Consider the following 23,358-nt stretch of genomic DNA (forward strand, 5'->3'; position numbering starts at 1 on the left):
CATGAAGACCTCTAAAAATTCACTACAGGAGAAAGCCTTCATCCCTCATTTGTTAACATCGTAAAATTTACTGACTACCCCTTACTAGTGAACCATAGAATTAGACATAGCAAGCTAAGCACTATTTGGAATTTTTTTAGGATGAATGCTGGACCACTATTGCTTTAAAACTTGAGGTGCTCCTCAAACTTCTCTTGCAGGAATCCAGAGTGATTATTCTTACTACCAAAATTTATTTATAACCGATCTTGTTATCAAAAGAATTTAAGGTAGCTAGTTTCTGTCAGTCACTTCTTCTTTAACCTGTAACAAAACATTAGAATCAGATGCTGATAAGGATTCTTTCTGTCCAATTATTACCAAAGCACCATTCAGCAGGTGGAAACTGATATCAAATTCTGATGAAATTACAACAGCTTCTTGTACACTAGAGAAACCTTGCTCTCGAGTTATTTAACAGAGAAGACAAAAACAAAAATTAGGTATTTAGATAGACATATAGATAGATAAACGGTTAAATAGATAATATTTTTTGCACTGCTGACAAGTATTCAAAACTCTGGAGTAGGTGTTGGGGTAGTTGAGAAGACCTTGGTGCCTTTATCATATTATTGAACAAGCTTTCAAGATCTTTTTAAAGCCATGGAGAATGGCTGACATTAGTGGTGTATGGAAACCATGGTTTAGTTAGAATGTCTAAGTTTAGACGTTGTCTCTAATCTTCAAGGCACAAGGACAAGTTCCAAACTCTTCAACTCATATGTGAGAAGCAGAGCATCTGGTATGACCAGGAGATACAAAATCAAAGAGTGGAGCCACATACCAAAGTGAGAATGGGAGATCCTTTGGAGTGGCCATGATTTTTGAATATTGACTTTGCATTGTTAGCAAGGAGCTCTCCCACACCTTGGCATGGGGACAAGAAGGTCTCCTGGGTCTGAATACCTTAGTCCATTATGCAGAGAGAGCACACTTCATGCCAGAATGTTTCCATGAAGACCTGCAATGATGCAGACATTCTGTCATGATAATGACAAAAGGGCAAGAACAAGTCAGTAGCCCTTGGTAAAAGTCAGCAGAGAAGTAACATTCTTTACAGACACCTGGCCTGCTACTTCACCAGCAACTGTCTAAGAGCATGAAGGAAAAGAGGACCCATGCTCTTTTCTTTCCATCTTGCTATTTCCTGTAGCTTCCCCCCCCCCAAGAGGCATGCACTAGATGTCTTCTGTATGACTTATTCCCTGCCATGAAACTTCATCAAAATGGAAAGAATCCAATTCATCTTCCTTTTTTTTTTTTTGCTTGAAATATTCAATTTGTACTTACTGGTAGTCCATTACATTCTTTTGGTAGTAAAAGATATTGCACTTCTAAAAATGCATCAGAGTGTAATTAAGCCAAAGCTAATAGGTAGGTAGATGTCTCTTTACAATGTATACTTTCTGAAGACCACCTTCAGCATCCGCAGAAAAGCCTCCACGATTTCATCTCTATTTCAACAAACTGTTGCCACACTGCACAAGGTTTTAAAATACAGTGGAAGCCCGTGGTAGTCATACACTATATGCAGTGTGGTTTTCCGTAGGCTCACGACTTCATTGTGCAGATGGGAACGACAATGACCAGGATGACGGTGCACGCAGCGGCGGCGATCAGAGCAGCTATCTTGCAGACCTTGGCTCGTCTGAATTCAGCTTCTTTACGTTTTAGTAATGAATCATAGCCTGGAGTATAAATATCTTCCATCCAATATTCTAAGTTGTTTGGGTTTAAAGATTCTTGTGTCTAAAAGTGAAGAGAAGATGTTAGAAATATGGTGACTACCTGAAACCAGGTCAAAGACATTCGTTGTGACAATCGTCACTCCTGAAGCATTAAAAGCTGTCTGCAGCGGGTAGTGAGAGAGGATTGTGTTGCAGGACACTGTCCCACCAGCTCAGTGCCTGAAACAGGCTCCCAAGGACTCACCCTACACATCAAAGACTGTGTGGGTGCCACCCTTTCTACAACTGTCATGGTGTTTTTGACACACGGACACCCAAGGGTCTTCTATCTATACGCAAGCAGAATGAGGCTGTGACAAATGATTTACTAAATGTCAAGGGCATACAAGCAAGAACAGGCAGCCCCACTGCAAGGGAAGCAAGGAAAGTCACTGGAAAATATTCTCTGCCAACAGGCTCTCAGAACACACCTGACTGAGCCAGGCCATCGTATCATTCTGTGTCGGTTCTCGTTTCTCGGAAAAGCTTCTACTGAAAACCAAAAGCACCTCCAAGACAAGCGGTTCACACAAACCAAACAATTTTTCAGTCCCAAACCTTTGAGCAGATTGGGCCATTGCTCAAAGTCAAGGTCTACAGGTCTGTGCCAGACCGTCCCACCCCAGGCCTGCCTTGGTGATGAATCCAGACTTGGTGCAGCTTCCCCAAAGACAGAGCCCTCCCAGACACCTATTTCCTGGTCTTCCTAAGATTAATAAACTGTCTGCAGGAGAAATCTCATATTTAACCTGCATTGCCCATGATTCCCATTCTGCATTGACAGTTATAATCTATTTCCATGGAGAAATGCAGTGTTCTCATTTTATGTCAAGCATTTAATAATGTGAGTCTCACATAAAAGCAACGATTCGTTGCATTTCCAAGTGGGGTCACCTAAATCTTTGGTACAATAGATACCAATAGATAAATACAATATCCCTTTTGAAGATTTTCTTGGATTGTTTAATGTTCATAAAAAGGGCACATTAAAATTCACACACGCGCGCATGCGCACACACACAGAGGATCAAAAAACAAACCCATCAAGACTTAGAAAAACTCAGTTGTACCATGGTGTTGGTGGAATATTGATGATTCTAATGCATGCTATTAATTCTTTGCCATCTTCCAGATCTGTTCTCTGCTGTTTACACCTTGCTCTGTGCTCCCAGGAGACTGACACACAGAGACACATTATGGGGGCTCCCCTGCCTTCCAGCTCCCAGGTGGGTTCAGTCGGTGGGGACAGAAGGAGAGAGAGAGATTGAGGCATTTATTCCTCCAGCTCCCTCCCTGCTCCAGCTCCCAGAGCTGTGGGTCTCAGTGGGTTTCAGAAACAGCTTCCTTGTCATGGCCCTTAAGAGGCAGGGATGGCAACAGCATCTCACAGTGCTGGCTCTTGGGTGCTTTACCTACTCTTGATGGTGTGCTAAACCCTGCTCACACCATTGTAAACAGTCCCTTCCTTGTGCTGTGCAATCCCCGGACTCCACTACTCTCCCTTTGCTAGCAATCTTCTAGTACAGGGGACCACAGACTATGGCCCTGGGCCAAATTTGACCTGCCTTCTGTCTTTGTACAGCCCTCAAACTAAGAATGGCTTTCCATTTTTAAAACGGTTGGGAAAAAAATCAAAAGAAGAATAATATTTTGCGTCATGTGAAAAATTCGTGAAATGCAAATCTTGGTGTCCAAAAATAAAATTTTATTGGAACATTACCACACCCATTTGTTTACAAGTTATCTATAGCTGCTTTCCAGCTACAGGGGCAGAGTTGAGTAGTGGCAGGCACTGTAAGAACCACAAGGCCTGCAATAATTACTATCTGGCCCTTTACAGAAAGTTCTGAGCCCTGTTCTAGTACATTCCATACAACATCATACACTGGAAAGAAGATGGGATTTAGGGGTCTCTGAAATTCTCCCACGTCCCCTTCTTTACTGAGGCAACAGTTCAAATACTGTTGTTGAATTTTCTATGTTATCAGATGGGGTGAAAGGTAGTGCTGGCCATCAAGGACACCCATAATGAAAACCAGGACACTCCTAATGCCAAGAAAAGTCATTAAAATGTAGGGTGCTCTGTCCAAACCTTCAGCCTTTGCAAGAAACCCCTGCTACAGTCTCCTCTGCTGTGATCCCAGGAGCCCCTCCCTGAGCTGCCCTGAGCAGTTCTGCTGCCCCAGCTCTGATGCTGGCACATCTCTCCTTATGCCTGAGCCACGACCTCTCCCCCAAAGCTCGACCCTCCACAGCCACTTGGGATAGTCTGCTCTCCTCAGCATGAAAGCCTTTCAGCAGTTTAATGGACACTCAAGAAGAGAGAGATGGACCCAGGATGGACATATTTCACTGGAAGGCTGGTCTTCGGTGGTGGGTGATGTGCCCATAAAGGTTGGGTTCAGGAGGAGGGCTGGACCAGCCACCCCCACTGCCCTGGCACCTCGAAGACAGTCTCAGGACACTTCAGTTGAAACCACCTGCTCTTCCCAGTCTTCCCAGTGCTGGCCCAGAAGGTAAACAGTGTGTAAACGACACATCAGATTTTGTGCCGTGTTCCCTCCGGCTCAGACAAAAGGAAATTGGCTTCCTTTCATAGCTGTATACACTTTATTATAGGCTGGGATTCAGCCTGTGAAATAAACTATTTTTAATTAGTTAATTCAATAACTGCAAGCTGTAATGGCACCAAGCAGCAGAGAGGTAATACCAAGGTTTCCAGGGACACAGGCGGGCACACAGTTGTTAATTAGGCCTGCCAGACACTGGAAATAATCACAGGGCCTGCGCCTTTGCCTGCGCCCTCAGGTGGGCATCACTGATGGTGAATTGACATCTCAACCCCAAGGGACTGCAAGAAGATTGTCCAGATGCTAAAGCCACCCTGAGACAGTACCTGAGTCTCTGCAAGGCCATAAAAACAAACCAGGTGGTGCCTCTCTGCTTCCACCGAGCTCCTGAGGCTTCCTCTGCTTTGCTGCAGATGCCTTCACAGGCTATTGAACACTCCCTTTCCTCGTAGTTTGTGCAGATGGATACACTCTCCTTTGCATTTTTACATCATGTCACCTAAAGCTCTATAAATCGAATATCTATTTTTATTTTATTTTTTATAATTTTGTCTTTAGGCTTATAAACACTGGCACATTAAAATCACACCTATCTGTAGGGGTGAAATCTCCCAGCCCCCTTTCCAAACTTTAAGAAGATGTTCTTCAATCTATGACTCATTCAGTTACTCTGCCTCTTCCAAGGTCATCCTGATACTGGTGGAATATTGATTATTCCGCTGGTTGAGCCCCTCACACCTCCAGTCCTTTCTGACTTGCGGCTCCTCTTGGTACTCTAATATCCATGGACCAAGGTGTGACACTCCACGGGAAAGCTCCACAGGGGCCCTCCTGGGGCAGAATCAAATCCTTGCCTAGCCTGCTTGACAGCAGAAAAATGACAGGGGAGGAGTGGCCTGAAGGGCAGTGGCATGCAGTGGACAGTGACACATGGGAACATAACATGCATAAGGTAAGGGGGTGAAGAGGGGCAGGGGACGCTCCTGCTGCCACTGCAAACCTCACTTTCAGGATCTGGCCATAGCCACCCCTTCCCATAATTGCTGTCATTGGGGCCCAAGATAAGTAAATGTCATTGCAGTCACTTTTTGTGACATGAAGCTCCACTAAACTCTTACCGACAGAAAAATGAAATGGCCTAGAGATAACAGAAGAGAAAGAACATGAGACTCATTGCAGAATGGCCCAGTATGAATTTAGACTCTTCTGACCTAGGGCAAATTACCAAGTTTCCCAGGGCCTCAGTTTCCTCATTTGTAAACTGGAGATGGTCATAACAATTCCTGCCTGGCAGGCCACTCTGCTTGCAACTGCTGTAAAAAGCACCACGAAATGTTCATTGATTTTAGCATCATTCGCCACTCCCGAATGCCTTCTTTTTTCAGTGCCTGCTTAATACCAGGTATTTTAAATACATTTTTTTCATTTATCACAATGATTCTGCAAGTTCATTATTATTATGCCCATTTAACAGGTGAAGAGACTGAAGCTCAAGCAAGTCACGCAGCAAAGGAGCCCTGGATTGGAACCCAGCATTGCCGCAATCCCATGGTGTGCCTTCTGAGCCCTCTTCATTTTAGAGTGAGGCCATTTCAGAGGGGCCTTGCCATTCTGACCCCACAGGCAGCTCTTGACAACTGTGTCCCAAGTGTGTGGTCATTCTGGGGCATGGTCGTGACTGGCACCCTGGATGCTGTGGCCTTGCTTTCCACAAAGCTCAGCCCACAGATGGGGACAGGGCACCTCCTTCACTCCTGAGGTGATGTGGAGACACAGAGACACTGTGTGAATGGAACCAGGCAGAGCTGCCTACCAAAACAAAAGTGTGGCCACCAGCCCTGCCGGTGGGTGAACAAAAGCATGCCCTCCAGTGACAACTGCATTCACAGAGCTTCCGGGGATGGCTCTTACCTGGGACTGCTCCACATGGAAACATAATCCATAGCTTGGCTCCCACAAATATGTTTATCCCACGTGCTACATATGGAAGGAGAAATCAGCTTGTATTTCATTAAACAGTTTGGCTCAGGTCTTGTGAGCAAATATTAGAATCCGTACCTTGGTACGGAGTCTCAAATGCATTGTTAGTAAGTCAGATGATCAATAAACAAATCGATAAATCAAGCATTCCCACTGCTAACTGTTTATGAGCAAATAAGCAAAACCACCATCCCCTTGTTAAAAATCTCTTCTGCTCTATGATTTACTAATGTTCAGAATCCCATAGCAGGGACCCAGGGAGTCAAAGGGTGAAGGAGTGGGCTAGTCTAAGCCATCCGTGATTCATTCCTGCACCAGGCAGGCATGGCTGGGCTTTCCCCACCCCACCCTGGGACAGCCTGAGCCTCACCTGCAGGTCCAGGGCTGTCAGCTTGCCCTTGTCGCCCGAATTCCGTGCATACTCCTCGATGGTCCAGGAAGGTTGGCCCCGCTTTACCTCAGCCAACTCGGTCAGCCTCATGTCCGTGTACAGGGGGTTGTTCTTCATGTGGGCCTTGAGGGAGGCAGGGTAGGGGTGAGGGCTGAACACCTGCTCCACCAGGAAGCCGTCTTTGGGCTGCTTGGGCAGTCGGTGCTGCGGGGGGATGTCATACTGCCTGTCTGCCTGCAGAAGGGCACAGAGAAGTCCAGAAAAGCAGCACAGATGCCATTGGATTTCGCAATGCAAATAGGCAGCCAGCAGCTTTTTATCACTAGGCCCTGTAGACATCTAGGTAGCAAAATGCAGTTATTTACAAACATACAGAAGGTATATCTGTATTGGGGGAAATTCTCTAGGAAAGCTTATGATTGTAAGAGTACTAATATGAGCTAACATTTCTGTGCCAGGAAGAGGTTATTTAATCTAATCCCTATGCCATCAGTACCATTATGAACCCCCATTGCGCAGGTAGGAAAACAGAGCCTAAAAAGACTCAATAACTGGCCCCAGGGCCCACAGCTGGTAAGGGATAGAGCTGGGGTTTCAACCTGATCATCTGGCTTCAGGGAGTCTTTGCTTCACTACTGCATATTAGTGCCCTCTTTCTTTTACAATTTTGTACCTGCTACAGATAAGTAAGAGATACAGGTCCTTCCCTCAAGGATCTTACTGAAACCACTGATGCTACACTGCTTCTCTAGAAGGAAGAAGCCAAGGCACAAAGCACATGTCAGGAGCTTCTAGTTATTTTCTCAGGTAACAGGAGGGTCCCTTTCAGAGACAACTAACTGCATGGCCTTCAAGGTAAGGGAACAGTCTGGGAACAGTGTGGAGATAGGAAGGTGCCTAACAGCTGTCAATCATTTATGTTCTTGGTTCTTGAGATGCATCCCAGGAGGCCCTGTTCTCAGTAAACCTTCTGATACTTTCTTTTCCTCACTTCAGGCCCTCAGATTTCCACATAGATGTCACTTCCTCCAGGAAGCACTCCCTTACCCACCAAGACTGTTCAGTGCCCATCTAGGTGACTTCTTGGTACTGTGTACAGACACCTCAGTCAGCATTTGTCTCATTGAACTATAATTATCTGTTTGCCTATCTGTCTCCTCCACTGGACTTCAAGTTCCTTGAAGCCAGGGGATTGTCTTATTCACTTTTTAATCTGCTGCTCCAGCAAAATAGCATTACCAAGTAGAAGAAGCCCCACCAATACTCATCAAAGGGATAGAAACCAAAGGGATATGAAAAACAGAGCAAAAACAGTTGTGCATGTGTGTAATAGAGAAAAAGAAAAAAGGAAAAAGGTGATTAGAGGTGTGTGTACATAAGTAAGAGAAGAAGAAAGAGTTCAGGTGTCATAAGTGAGAGCTGACGTGTGAGCACATGATGAGCAAATGTGTTGTATGTGTGTGAGTGTGTGTATCATACACAAAGACGAAGACTGGAAACACAGGCCTGCCTATCAGCAAACCCAACCCATTGGCTCTTCTTGCCCAAATACAGCATAACATTTAGCTATTCCAAACCATTAAGACTACTAACACTGACACAAAGAACACAGGACAGACCCTGCCAAACCTAAATAAGGAAATGAGGTTCCCTCTTATTTTTTAATTCGTCAAAGCCAAGCATCTTCTAAGAGGCTTTACTGATTTTATTTATCCTGTTCATCACTACTACCCAACACACATAGATCTCCTATTGCATGCAGGGCCTGCACCAAGCTGGGGGGAGGGAGAAGATGGCAATGATAATAACTTAATGGGAGCCATTGCAGTCATAATTACAATTAACTAAGAGCTGACTATGTGCCCACTGCTCTGCTCAGTGATAAACATGCATGATCTCATTTCATCTTCTCATTAAGCTTCTGAGGCTTCAGCTGTTATTAACCCCATCACACATGTGGAAACTCAGTTCAGAGAGGTTAAGGCATGGACCCAATGTTGCACAGCTGGTAAGAGGTAGAGTCTTGTTTCTGCTCCTAAGATGGAAAGTTTATTGCTGCTCAATCCTGTTGCTACCACTGAGGAGCTTATGTTCTAACTTGGCAGTCAGTATATATTCATGATATATATTTTTAATAAAAGTTCATGTCCACTATGTCTGAACAAGGAGTTCTATAGGCTAGAATCAGAGACCAGCAATAGTCCCTAGAAAAGTTTCCAGAGATTTATGAATTAAGAGGCCTTGAAGGGAATATAGGAATTAGATCAGCACAGCAGAGGAGGACCAGACAGTCTTGATGGAGGAATCATGCAGAGAAAGGTTTGACAGTGGAATAGGGCATGGCCATAATAGATGCTCATTTAGTATTTGCTGATTGAGTGATTGAATGAATGAGCATGGCTTTTTGAAGGGAATACAGGTAGACTCATCAAGGTAGAGCAGGGCCCAGTCAGCCTTCTGATTAGGAAGAAGTAGGTGGAATTCACAGGGCTTTAAAGATCTGGCTGAGAAGTTTGAAACATTTTGCTGAGGCAAAGGGGAACCAAGGAGGAGTTGGGAATAGGAGGTACCACACAAGGACAGAGAGTGGAATTTCAGGAAAGAGAGCACAGCTGGGGTCCATGAGATGAGCTGGAAGGTGGGGAATGTGCCCCCAAATCCCAGGTGGGATGTGCTAAGACCCTGGACTTGGCAGGGGAAGTTAATTGGAAAGAAAGGCAGAGATACCAGAGACATCACAAAAGATAAATCCACAGGGTCTAGCAGCTAAACTGGACATGAGCAAACCAAAGGGGGAAGTCACAGAGTAGAACAGCCTCCTCAGCTCAGGGAATTTCTGGGTGACCATCTATCTTTCCCAAAATGGAGATAGTGAGAAGGAACACCAGGTTTAAAGGAACAGAAGAGGTTGGTTTGATTTTAACATCTAGGCTAGACATTTAAGGGGAACTAACCTTCCACAGTCTGAGATATGGGAGCAAAGCTCGGGAGATGGGCTAAGGACGGTGACCACTATGAGGATGATCAGGCCAGAGGTGGTGAGAGCCACCAACCAGGAGAGAAAAATGGTGGCACAGGAGGTGACCAAGTGCAGAGGGCTCATCCCAAATATTAGCAACTTGGCGCTAGGCATTTCAAGGTGATCTCACTCAAGCTTGTGGCTATTCCTGTTGATTTTCTGAGGCTTTGACATTTTGTAGATTGGAGGTATGGCTAGTTCAGTTTAGCTTGATATTTCTATGGAATTGCCTAACCATTTGAGTCCTCTCCCCAGGGCTCCAGAGACCTGGGCAGACCCTGGCAGCTAAGGGACAGCAACAATGGGACCTGAGGAAAGGGACTATACCTTGGCAGCTTGTCAGAGCAGTGGCACATAGCATATTCTGGTTCTTCCCCAGCACCACACGCTGTAAGTGGCTACAGGAGGACAGAGTGGTGGCCAGCATGGATACCAGAGGGTTTTGGGGGGATCAGAAAAAAATGACTTCTTTTATTTCCTCTTTTCCCCCACTTTGGGCCCTAAAAACTTCCTTAGAACTCAGTTTTCCAAGATTTCCCTTCTTAGCCCAGTGTGAGAAACTCAGCCTCCTTCCCTGGCTTTGAGTGTCTGCAGCCCACACCACTCTCACTCACTCTCTCCAACAGCCCAGTCCTCAGAGACCTCAGGAGGCTCTAGGGTCTGTCCAATGACCTTCAGAAGCAGAGAAGGGAAAGGAGACAAGCAACAAACTGAAATTGCACAGGCTTGGCCACAAAGGGGTCCCTGGAGCCCATTTAGAATGAAAAGAAGCAGCCACAGGTCCAACTGAAACAAATCACCCTTGCTGTCATGGGTGAGAAAAAGAAAGAATATGAGTGTGTGTGTGTGCACTGATTCTACAGCCAAAGAGGTGAAGTCTGCTATAAACATGCAAAGACACTCAAGCTCACATAAAATAAACAGCACATACAACTGCATAGGAAAAAAACTAAAAAGGAAAGGAAGACACCCTATTAAGAGTTGCTGTCTTTGTGTAGTAGAGCAATGAATAATTTCCTCATTGATCTTTTCTTACTAATCATCTATTTACCTTACAATGAAAAAGCTTGTACTTTAAAAAAGGAAGACCACACATGCAACGAAGTCATGAAACTAACATATCAGCTAGAACACTTTCAAGTCATTTCCTTCATTTACCTGGCTTGCGTCCTGCTGTTTTGGAAAGGACAGGAAGACATCCTTGGTGATGCCTCCCGCTCTGACACATTCTCCATTCTACGAAAATCTGTTCTCACACCACCTGTCCAATATCCCAGCCGTACTGTCTGCCATCAGTAACATTGCAGCATGTGCCACTCCTAGCTGACTGACAAGTTGGCAGAACAAATAACCTGCCCGTGTTGCCCTCTCTATTCTACTGTGTAAAGCCTCCAAATCTGGAAGGATAACTAGCACATGGAGGCAAGGCCTCTTACGTTCAAGGCTTTGAAATACACCAGGGCTGTGATGAAGCTGGTGCCCGGTTATGCAAACTTAAATTCAAATTACCTCTTTAGATTTCCGATGCCAGTCCTTACTATCTCCCGGGCCTGTGTCTTTTAGCTCCTCCTCATTGAGGCCCACGCGGTTGGTGTACGTGATGGTGCGCCAGTCTCTGGGCGAGTTGGAGATGCTGGCGATTTTGGATTCTGTGGCACTGTTCTCCTCAGTCAGGGATCTAGAGGATGGCCTGGTGAAGAGGCTTTTTTTTAAGGCCTTGACACGCAGGCTTTCGCTGTTGCTTCCACTAGCATCTGAGCAGCACCAGTCGGTGCCGTTCTCTAGCTTGGGCCCATGGGAACCATTGTGTGCATGGAACATCCGGGGAGAGGCACTGTCGTCAGATGGAGCCTCGCTCGTCAAGGAGTTCAGATCTATCTGCACACTCACTTTCTCAGGCTGCTGCATTTTCTGATCCAGTTTATTCAGTTTGCCCAAGACCTGGGAGATTTCCTCACGGACACCCGACAGTGATTCGAGCTTCCGTTCAATTTCGCCGATTCTGAGCACCAGTTTGCACACGCTGGTCTTCAACTCTTCTTCCGAGTGGTGGTTGTTTTCAGGCCGGTTGACCTTGTCTCCCTTGCTGTTGGGGACCCCGTTAGTGATCTTAGTTAGATTGTGCTCCGGGGAACTGTCACAGTCTGACTTATGAAGCTGAGACAAGGACCCTGTGCTGTTGTAGCAGGACGACTGTATCACTCCCGTAGAGCCACTGATGCTCATGTCATCCAGAAATCGGAAAATGTCACTGATGTCATCACTGACGATTTCCGAGTCATCATCTGAGTGCTTCATGGCATGCCTGTCACTGTACTTGCCCTGAGCAGAAGCGCCCAAGTCTTTGCATTTCTTGGGCTCCAGAACACGCTGCTCGGTCTGGGTGCCCACACTGCTCGTGTCTGAGCTGAGCTGCCCACTCGTGCAGCCAATGCTCTTGTCTTTAAACTTTTTGACTGGTTCATGCTTCTCCAGGTCAACAGGGGACGAGATCTCTTTTGCTTTGAGCCCATTTGATTTTGCCGCATAGCCAACAGGGAGAATTGATTGTTGATCCTTTGGCGGGAGGTAAACCGAGTGCCTGTCTGGGGCTGGGAAACTGGGGCTCTGGCTGCTGGAATTTGGATAGCGCAGCTTCTCCTCAGATGGATTTCTATTGAAAAAGGACCGTTCAAAGTCAGGGACTTCCTCTGTGTTTAAGCTCCAGCTTTTGGCTGGCCAGGGGGTCTGCTTGCTGGGCCTCCCTGGACAGCGCCTAGAGTCCTGGGTTCCCATCACTGGAGTGGGTCCAAAATATGTAGAGGCCTGGAGGTCATCCAAGCTTTCATGCTTGACCCGCCTTTTGTCAGGAACAGGGGAATAGACTGGATTCAGGTACTGGCTGTTGTAGGGCATCTCAAAGCTATGATTAAAGAAGGGTGGCTTTGGGGGCTCCTTTCGAACCTGGGGTTCCCCATGGTCACCCTCTGCTTTTTTGGTGGGGCCCAGCAGAGTGGGGGACACAGTCATCAGATTGTGGAAATCCTCTTTGAAGATGTTCCTTTTCTGGACACATGACTGGACCACAAATGGCTCCTCATTGGAAATGAAGGTCTCCTTGATGCCCTGGTTGATGGGCAGGGAGTCCTGGTCTGACATGGACTCGTTATCAATGTTCATGGGGAAGTAGGTCCTCTGCATCTCACAGGGCTGGGGGCTGGTAACAGAGTAAGGGGCCAGGGCCTGCAGCCTGTCCAGGGAAGCAGCGCGATTCTTCCCCTCTTTGCTGACACCCAACAAGAAGTTGGGCTCGCAGGCAGGTACAAACTGCGGGCAGTCCTTGCAGTCCATCTTCCGGCACTTGGATGACTGCCTGGTGGGGTAGCCCCGGCTGAAAGGCCTTTCGATCAGCTCGCAGTTCAGGGGCTCACACTCAGCTGCATTGCACATATCGGTGTCTGACCTGCACGACTCAAAGGATGCCTCCTTCTTGCGCACCTTCTGGCGGCCTGTGGGCAGCTTCTCCTTGGCGGCGCCCCCATTCATTTGGATCAGGTTGAATATCGTTACAATATCTGCTGCCACCATGATTTTCTTGGATTGCTGGTTATTGACGGTGCATTTCATCTTGTCTTTGAATAATGTGGCTGGAAAATTGGGATCGAGACAAGCCGTGTAAAAGAGCACACTTCTCAGTTTGGCGAGCTGCGACAGATCGAAGCGGGCACAGAGGGATTTGCACAGGTCCTGATAGGAAACGTTATTTTGCTTGCTGTCCAGTTCCTCCAAGATCTTCACCAAAAACAGGGAAGTCTCCTGACTGGACTCCATGATCCAGAATTTCGAAAGCTCGCTGACTACACTGAAACTTCAAGTCAGTTCTACAGCAACAATATTGAAAAAGAGGGGGAAAAGAGGATTATAAATACCAGTGGAGTTTTAAGTCAAGCTTATTATGAACCACAAAAAGAAATACAAGGAAAAATTTTAATAATTGCAAATGTATTAAGGGCTTTAAAAATATTCATAACACTCAACTTAGAAATTCCCCTCCTGGGAATCTACCTGAAAGAAATAATCAGTAACAACAATTGTACACAAAGATGTTCACTATGATGGTATTTATAATAGTGGAAAAAATAAAACATCTTAAATATCCAAATAATAGGGGGATACATAAATAAAACATGTTATGATATGCAACAGATTTTTACAAACATTAAAATTACATTAATGTACATCCTTATAATAGAATACTATTCATCAGTAAAGAGAAGAACAAACTACTAGCACATGCAACAACATGGATGAATCTTAAATGTATTGCACATGAGTGCAAGAAGCCGAGTAAAAGTCTACATACTATAGTATATGGGTCTACTTTAATGACATTCTGGAAAACAGACCAACGGTCATCAAGGGCTGGATGTGAAGGATTGGCCTCAAGGGGGCACAGACACATTTTCCAGAATGACAGAACTGTTCTACATCCTGGTTGGGTTGCTGGTTACATGGCTGTATGCATTTGTCTAAACTCATGGAGCTATACACTAAAAAGTTGTGAATTTTACTACATGTAAATGATACCTTAATTTAACGATTATATAATGAAGACTGCTTATAAAAAAAGAAAACTATGATACAATATTAAGTGAAAAAAATACGAACATAAATTTGTATATGTAATAAGATCTTAATGATATAACACTACATACTTTTATTAACAAAAATGAAAGAAAAAAATGCACACTAAAATGTTAATGGTGGTGAAGTTTAGATTGTAAATACAGATTTTTCTCTGAATTAGTAATCTCTTTCCCCCAATATTTTATTATGCAAGTTTTTCCAAACATACAGCAACTTTGAAAGAATTTTGTGGTGAACATTCATATACCCACCAACTGGATTCTGCCACTAACACTACTATATTTGCTTTATCGTATACCTATCCATCTATTCATCATGAAGCTGTCTTATTTTTTTGACACACTTCGAAGTAAACTCCAGATATCTGTTCACTTCCACCTAAATACTTCATCATCCACATCATTAACCTAAGTTCAATAATTGTTTACGTCTTTTCTTTTAATATAAAATTTACATACAATAAAACGCACAAACCTTAAGTGTGCATCGGCTGAAGTTTTGACAAATATTTATGCCTGTACAGCAACCAAAACCTCTGTAAAGACCTAGCATGTTCCCATTGCCCCAGAAAGTTCCCTCATGATCTTTCCTGTTAAACCACTGTTCTTTTTTTATAGGCTATTTTTATTTTTTCTTCTTAATTTCCCATCTTTTCTAAACTTCCTACAATGAGCACATGCTATTTTGTACTCACCAAATAACAGTGAACCTTACTTGGAAAGGGAAAGAAAAAGCTCCATTAACTGATCTGGGATGAGAAAATTAAAGACATTGAGCCAAATGTTTAACAAAATTTCGTAGGAGAAGGTAAAGCTCCTCGTTGATGAACAGAGACGCAGGTTCCAAGACTTACAAAGACACAGCAAATCACACAACGTGTTCACTTCCCCAGTCACACGCAGCTTAGAAAAGGCATCTTAATAATTGACTTATTGATTTTACAGTTAACTCAGACTCGGATCCCCATACCGGCCAGCCACAAAAAAATATAATTAATTAATTTAATTAACGCAGTCCACACAAATCCAGCATACTTTCTAGGCGAACAGTGTATTTTCTTTGGATTATATTTTAGCAGGTGGAGGCAAAGGGTTGTCTCTCCAGCCTGAGGGCAGCCGCTCCCCCATGGGTTTCTGTAAACATTAGCTCTGGTCTCTCCTGTGAATTCTACAGGGATATGCAGAGACCAGTAGTTTACATTTTTTTGTGTGGAAAAGGAAACCAAGTCTTACACGTTCTGCTCCTATCCAAAATAAGTCACTGGGAACCCACTTCCCATGCAGCGTCCCCGCCCTGCCCTTGCCTTCGAATCTGCCTGAGGAAAGCATTCTTTGTCCAGATGTTCTGGCTTGTTAAAGGTGGGGACAGCCTGTCATGCTTGGATTTCAAGTAAATGTATGGACATAAAATCAGAGCAGAGGATGAATGAATGTAATTCAGGGAATAGCAACAACAACCCACGCACATTGTATTTTATAGTTTTGGTATCGCAAAGCACTCTCATAGATACCCTTTTCTTTAATCCTTACAACAACCCTGTGAGGCCCCTTTCACTTTGACCATTACTCTGGACAGATGAGGAAATGGGCTTGGAGAGCGTAAGGGTCCGGCAGTAACCGAGAGCAACACGATTTATAGCCAGGACTCCAGGCTACACCCACACTGTGTCCACCACGCACCACCCAGGAAAGCCTGAGACCTTGCTGCCCTGGGAGGCTCTCTCCACTTTCTATCCTACTGTGCATAGCTAAAGAACTATTAATCCCAGATCAAAAAACTATTTGGGAAACGAAGGCCCGATCTCTCCTAAATGTGAATAAAGGAAATATAAACAAAATGGTAAACCTGAATCATTTTTCATCAACACTGAAATTCAGGGATGTGTGGATGGAAATGGGTACGTGGACATTGGTGCATCATATGTGTATGATAGTGTCAACCATACAGATGTTCTGCAATATACCAGTGAGAACCAGAGAGGCGTGGGAGCCAAGAGGCTGGATCAAAATACAGGATTCCAGCTCTACAGCCATCTACCAGGACCCGGCCTGCAGCATGTAGCCACTGGCAGGTTACCACGTTTGACCACTCAAACCACTCTGCAGGGTAGGAAGGGCATCCCCATTTTACAGATAAGGAAACTGAGAAATTGAGAGAGGAAGGAACTGTACAATCCAGAGAGGTGATGTGAGTTTCCAGGGCCCAATACTGGACTGGGGCCTAAAGGGACTTCAGCCTGGGTCTTTTGACGCTATTGAAGGGGCACCAAGCTCAACTTCATGCAGGAGGAAAAGCATCACCACTGCCAAGCGACGGGCACTGTGGACTGACCACCTACTATGTGCCAGAACTGTCCATGGATTGGCAACAGTCCAGAGAGAGAGGCAGTGCCATTCCTCAACCCAGCCAAGTGAAATGAGGAAATCAAGGCTAGGGAAAGTACATGAGAGCGACATGCACAATCTGAAGCTGCATTGACTTAAACCCAGAACCCCAGGCTCTTTTCTCAGTAACAAATGAACAAGGTAGAAATATCAGCCTGAAATCTCTGGGGCTGAGTAGAGCTGCCATGGACCAGGTATGTGTGTGCACACCCAGACACACTCACACACATAGGCTCGCACTCACACAGACCTGCACTCACACAGACTCAGACACATACATGGATGTGCACACACAGACTCATGTTCACAGAGAGACGTACACTCACACAGACCCTCACACAGACCTGCACTCACCCGCAGAGACACTCACCTACACACACACTCTCAGCCACCCTTCCACATGCCCACAGGTACACACAGTTCACATACACACACACACTCCCACTCGCACACACCCACATTCATACATCTACACACACGCACACATTCACAAACCTGTGTTCACCCCTGCACACGTGCACATGCCCACACCCACGCACCCACCCGCGCCCTTTCTCTCCTAGGAGTCTCTGAGCTCTGCCCTCAGAGTCTAAACATTCTTAAGCTCTCAGCACATCCTGATGCATATTTTGGGAAAGGCCAAGGGGCCAACAAATCTACCCTCTCCTGTGTTTGGGAGGTTGACCTCGAGGACGTGCACATCACCCACTGGCAACCAGCTCCTCATGAACCACAGTGAACACCTGAAGGCGGCAAGCACAGCCACAAAGGCTTCACGGCAACCCCCAGGCTCTGAGAGGTGAATCACAAGGACCCCAGCCCACCTGGCCTCAGAGCTCCGTGCTGAGGAGCAGCCGTTGCCCCATGCAGGGAAGCTGGCATGCGCGTCAGGCACCCTGGGGCCCAACCCCGAAGCCCAGGCCTCCCCTGCCCTGTGTCTCCTGCAGACCCCTCTGCATGGAGGCTCCCCAACAGGCTTCCTCAAACAGCCCTTTTACCCCACTCCCTCACCAATCCCCAGAGTTCACATAAACTGTTCCCTCCCTGGTGTTCAGTGGCCTCCGCCTTTGCTGGGTTATGGCATTTATTACACAGGAGTCCTCAGCCAGGTAAGACACACCTGAGATGGTTTCAAAACATATTGAGACCTGGCCTCTCCAGCCCTAGTCCAATTAAATCAGAACTCCTGCGAGGGGTCTGGACATCAGAGCTTTTAAAAAGCCACCCGGAATCACTGAGGCATGGACTTTCAGATCGAAGGATTGAGATGCCCCATTTAGAAAGTAGAGGGGCTGGGTTTTGTGAAAGGCAGTGAAGCCTAGCGATTGGGAGGGCAGTGATGGGGGCACCCAGACCTGGGCTCAGATGCCCGCTCTGCCCATCACTGACTGCTGTTAGGTAGGTTACTTACAGCCCCGGCCTCAATTTTCTCATCAGTAACAATGGGCTTAATTAACAAGCACATGTAAAGCACTTAATAAACAGCCTCCCATGTGACAGCCATTCAACAAATGACAACTGTCACTCATGAAAGAGCTGTGGCAGTGTGAATACTCATAGTCCCAGTGGGTTTGTGCCTCAGCACCTCCCGCAGGTTATGAAGGACTATAGGGGTATTTTTTGGAAAATACCTCCATTCCATACAAAACGGAAGATGCCCACCTAAAACATGATTTTGGCCTCTCTATTTTTACATTTTCAACTTCTTTAAAGACTTCGAGTTTCCCACTGTAGAAAACTTCACCTTCAATCACGTTTCCAGAAACTTCATTAGACCCGTGAGTTACTGCCTCTGTCTGGATCACACACCCCCTCAGAGGGAGAACAGTAAGTTGGCTGGGGGGCTCACATTCAGCTCTTTTCTAAATAGGAACAAGGTTCATAAACTGATTCTGTGAGAGAGTTCTGACGGCCAGAGGAGGGGGTTACCACTCAGAATAAATGGGGGTGCCTCTCAGCCCCCTCAGCCCACACTACTCCAATCCCAGCCTGGGCCTCCCTCATCACCACCCCGTACACCTGCCTCACGTCTCCTTGAAAATTCTAAGGGCGTTCAGGCCTCCAAAGCCCTTTTTCTGACACCTAGTCTGTGCGTGACACTGTGCTAGGCATAGCTGAGGGAGGTACTGCTGTCGTGGAGCCCACAGTCACAGAGAAGAAAATGATCTTTAGGGTCGGGGCTGGATGGGAACACAGTGAACATCTAACTAAACTCCTCATTTTATGGATGAGAAAATGGGGGCTCGGGGAGTGACATGACTTTTCAAAGGCACATGTGAAGTTTGCGGCAGAGCTGGCCCCAGCACCCAGGGCTCCGGCACCCAGGGCTCCGACACCCAGCCTGTTTCACAAGTGTCTGTGCAAAAATACCAGTTCTGACTCGTCAGTTGGCAGAGGAGCATAAACAGGGGCTGGGAACCCAGGTGATGATGAGACAAGCTCCAGCCACAGGGAAAAGGAAAAGCCGGCTTTGCAGAGGAGGTGCTGACTGCTGTGGCCTCAAAGACGGAAGGGGAGGAGAGTTTTTGACACTCTGGGGGAAGGGAACAGGAGTATTTCAGACAGAGGGCAGGAGGCCTGAAAGTGCAGTGGAGCAGGGTGGAGGCTGTCTGTTTGGTCAGGATGGAGAGAGGGAGGTGGAGCCAGACAAAGTAGGTGAGATTTAGATAGGGCAGATGCTGAAATCTGGGCAGGGAGTCTGGACTCAATTCTGCAGCAATAGGAGCAAGGGATACTGACAGAGCAGGTGCTGGAGGGGGACAGGCCTGGGGTTAGGATGAGTACCCCAGTCTACAGGATGCATTGACTGGGACCCCTGCTCTCTTACCCCCTTCAAAACCTCTGCACATGCACAGCCAAGGGGAGAACTCTAGGCTCTTCTAACTCCTGATCCATGGAGGTTTCCACCACACAACATCTGTAGCTTCAGGAAGGGCAGGAACCAGATGCCTGATTTTTTTTTTCCTATTACCCTCTGGCTCCTTGTTCATTTCTCATGCCACACTCCAGACATGATAAATGTTGTTGCTGTCCAAGCTGCGGGGTAAAATGAATGTCCACCCTTTCACAACCTCATGCATTTTTAACCGCTCAAACTGTTGGCATCTAATGTTAATCAAAACCGAGCAGAAGAAAGAGAGATGTGATTTAGGAATATAATTTGCAGGATTTCTGCTTGAATCTCTGGACAAAAGACACGCTCTCTGGATTTCATTTTTACTAACTCCCTTAAAGGTTTAATCTTTCCTTCTGCCACCAACAACCCTGAAATCTGATGAAAATGAATGATATAAATTTTGAACTGGATTAGCAAAACTCAGTTATAAATTATTCTTATTAAATCTTTCCCATATGCCATAATACACTGATATTTCACAAACCAAAATAAAGTGCAGAGATGTAACATGGCCACAATGTTCGCACTTTGTGCTCATGCAAAGCACTCTGCGAGAGGATTTATCTGCAGTATTTGTGTAATTCCTGGCTTGGCACTGGTCTGCTTGTCGTTTTGAATTTTGTCTCCACGCCCACCCCCACCCCCACCCCCGCCAGGATGGTGGTTGCTACTGTAATTTAGTGAAAATATGAATTCAGTGAAAATATAAAAGGAAGTTATCAATCTAAAAATCTAAAATTTGTGATCAGGAGTTTCTATATTCCTTGCGTCACCTCTAATAAAGTTTCAAACTGAAGGGAGAGCCTTTTCTCTCTCCGCCTTCCTCCACAAAAACAGCTAAAGAGGGTAGCAAGGACCTGGGAAGGGGCTACACTTCTGTCTGCCAAGACGTATCCCTGTGAAGATGTAACCATGGTGCAAAGCCCTTGATTAAGAAGTCAAGAAATTATGAAGCAATTTCCAAGTCTGGCAAGATGGTAAGCTTAGAAAATGTGAAAAACCTCCCATTATGAAAATATGTATAAAATGCAATTTTTTTTTCTTAACATGCATAGCTAAGTGTGCAAGAGAGCAAGCAAGATAAATGTCCAGGTGCTAAAAACAGCAAAGGGATTGAGGTAAGCAGGAGAGTTGGTACTGTGACTGCCCTGGGGATGGGTGTGTCCTTCTAAGGTAGAGTAGAAGAAGACCTCTGTGAGATGGAGAGTGGGGACACAGATGTCTACATAAAGCAGGGACCCTTGAGAAACTATTCTCGAACTCTAAAAGAAAGGATGAAATAAGGAAAAACTCTGCTCATCAGCACAGGAGACAAGGACACCGTCAGCCTTTGTCTGGGCTCTAGGTTAAATAAAGTATAAAGTTGCCCCCTAGAAATATAAAACAAGGCCAATGTCTTAAATACTTTGAGGCCCAAATTTATGTTGCCACAGACTGTAAGAACTCTTCAGCTAATAAATTAATGCAAATATAGGTTTCATTGTGATAATATCCTTGGGCAGAAGCAGAAACAAGTGCAAAATTGCTCTGGACAAGAAAAAGATGCATAGGAGCCCCACACAGAAAAGAAGCCACTCTAAAGTCGAATTATGTTCTTAAAAGTTACAACACACAAGACAAAATATTCCACAATGAGTAAGAGTCAGTGGACACAAAATAACCAGCAGGAACAATGAGTAAGAGTCAGTAGACACAAAATAACCAGCAGGATTAAAACTTCAAGAACCTCACAAAATGGAATCACAATCTAAAAATAGTATAAATACATTTAAAATAAGTAAAAAAGAAATATATATATATATAATAGGAAATCCAAATAAGACACTCTGAAAAAAGAACATACAGATCTAAAAAGTAACTAAATAGTACTTCTAGAAAAAAATAACTATTGAAATAAAAAACACAATGGGCACATTAAACAACACGTTAGATGGAAGTAAAGAGAAAATTAGTAAACTGGAAGATAGATTTAGGGAATTTAGCAGAATGCAGCACAAAGAGATACAAAGATAAAACATATGAAATCAGGGTTGAGACATGAGCATGGAAGGACAAGTTTCAGCAAATGTCTCATAGGAATTCCAGGAAAGAGAATGACAGAAAGATGATAATCAAAGTGATAATGTCTAGGAATGTTCCAGAATTAAAAACATCAATATTCAATTCAGTGAGCAATGTAAGTACTAAATAAGACATATAAAAAATGGATTCACCTTTAGACAACCAAACACATTGTGTTGAAACTGAGTAATACCAGAAACAAAAAGAAAACCTTACTTTAAAAATTGAATTGCCTAAAAATGAGTAAAATTAAAAACCTATTTTTCAAGAATAAAAATATGAGGGTATTTTAAAAAATTCATGGAAAGATTCATATTATCTTTTAATTCTATTTTTCTACAACTTTTTGAAGTGCCCTCATAAAGACTAGAAAACACAGGAATAAAAATCCTTAAGATGCTAAAGAAAAATAACATATAGTTCATCATTCTCTTATGAGATAAACTATTACTTAGGAATAAACATTAAAAAATTTTCCAGACAAAGAGTTTATCACTTATATTCCTCACTGTAAAAACTATAAAGAAGCTCCTTCAGAGAGAAAGAAAGTGAATCCAGAGAAAAGAAACTGACACACCTCAGGTAATTCTAATCATGTATCAACTGTATAAAACTGTATTAATGACTAATAGTAGTGCTAAAATGGGACAGGTAGTGATCAAAATTAAAACTTTTAAAGTATTCCCTTGTATTACCTGGAGGAGAAAAGAGATGTTAAATAAACGTATATGTTAAGACAAATATGTGTGTTAGAAAAAATGTATGAGTAACAATTAAAAGAACAGGAAGAGATTGTAGAAGTTAATGTAGGATTTCTAAACCAATATAGAGAAAACAAGGGAATAAATAAAACCCAGTCAATTAAAAGAAGATAGGAGAGAAGGGAAATAAAGAAGCAAAGACAAAGTAGGACTAATACAAATCACAAATCAGATGACAAATATTTCCAAATGTATCATATCACAATAGGTGTAAATAGTATAAACTGATCAGTTAAAAGACTATGACTCTCAAGGTGGATTTTTAAAAATTAAAATAAAATGCAGCCAAATGCTATCTATAAGAGATATACCTAAAAATATTGTTACAGAAAGATTGAAAGTATAAAGATGAAGTAAGTGTATCAGTCAATGAGAAATATCAGTCAAGTCAGAATGTGGTCAGTATTTATTACAGGCAGAATGGTACAGTAGTTAAAGATCACAGGCTCCAGAGCCAAACTGCCCAAGTTTAGTTTCAAGCTCTTTCGCCTACTAGCTATGTCACTGGAGAAATGTTATTAGTTTCTCTGTGCCTTGGTTTCCTTATCTGTAAAATTGGATGATAATAGTATTTACATCATTTGATTGAGTTATTTTATGTAATAGGGCCTGGTGTACAATAAGTACTGTGGAAGTGTAAGCTATAGCATTATTGTTATCATTATATTAACAAACATTTTTAAAAGACTTTAAGGTTAAAAAAAAGCACTATTATAAGGGATACAGAGATTTATTTCAAAAATGATAAAAGGAACAGCTCTCCAGAAAAATAAAACAATTCTGAATATGCGGGCACCCGGTAATATAGCCTTGAAAATCCGTGAAGCAAAAATTGACATAATTTCTGAGAAATACATCAAATTCACAACCATATTTGGAGATTTTAACATACCTCTCAAAAAAA

General features: G+C 44.2%; 1 protein-coding gene across 1 annotated transcript; it reads right to left on the reverse strand.

Annotated features, from left to right (window-relative positions):
- Positions 1–1,590: 1,590 nt before the first annotated feature.
- MINAR1 (membrane integral NOTCH2 associated receptor 1) lies at positions 1,591–13,536 on the reverse strand. Its single transcript, XM_063088549.1, has 3 exons — positions 11,236–13,536; positions 6,687–6,941; positions 1,591–1,788 (listed from the first exon to the last, which is right to left on the reverse strand). The coding sequence occupies exons 1-3, from the start codon at positions 13,534–13,536 to the stop codon at positions 1,591–1,593; spliced, it is 2,754 nt and encodes a 917-aa protein (XP_062944619.1).
- Between the last annotated feature and the right edge of the window lie 9,822 nt (positions 13,537–23,358).

Source organism: Cynocephalus volans, chromosome 3 (assembly GCF_027409185.1).
Source record: "Cynocephalus volans isolate mCynVol1 chromosome 3, mCynVol1.pri, whole genome shotgun sequence".
Lineage (NCBI taxonomy): Eukaryota > Metazoa > Chordata > Mammalia > Dermoptera > Cynocephalidae > Cynocephalus > Cynocephalus volans.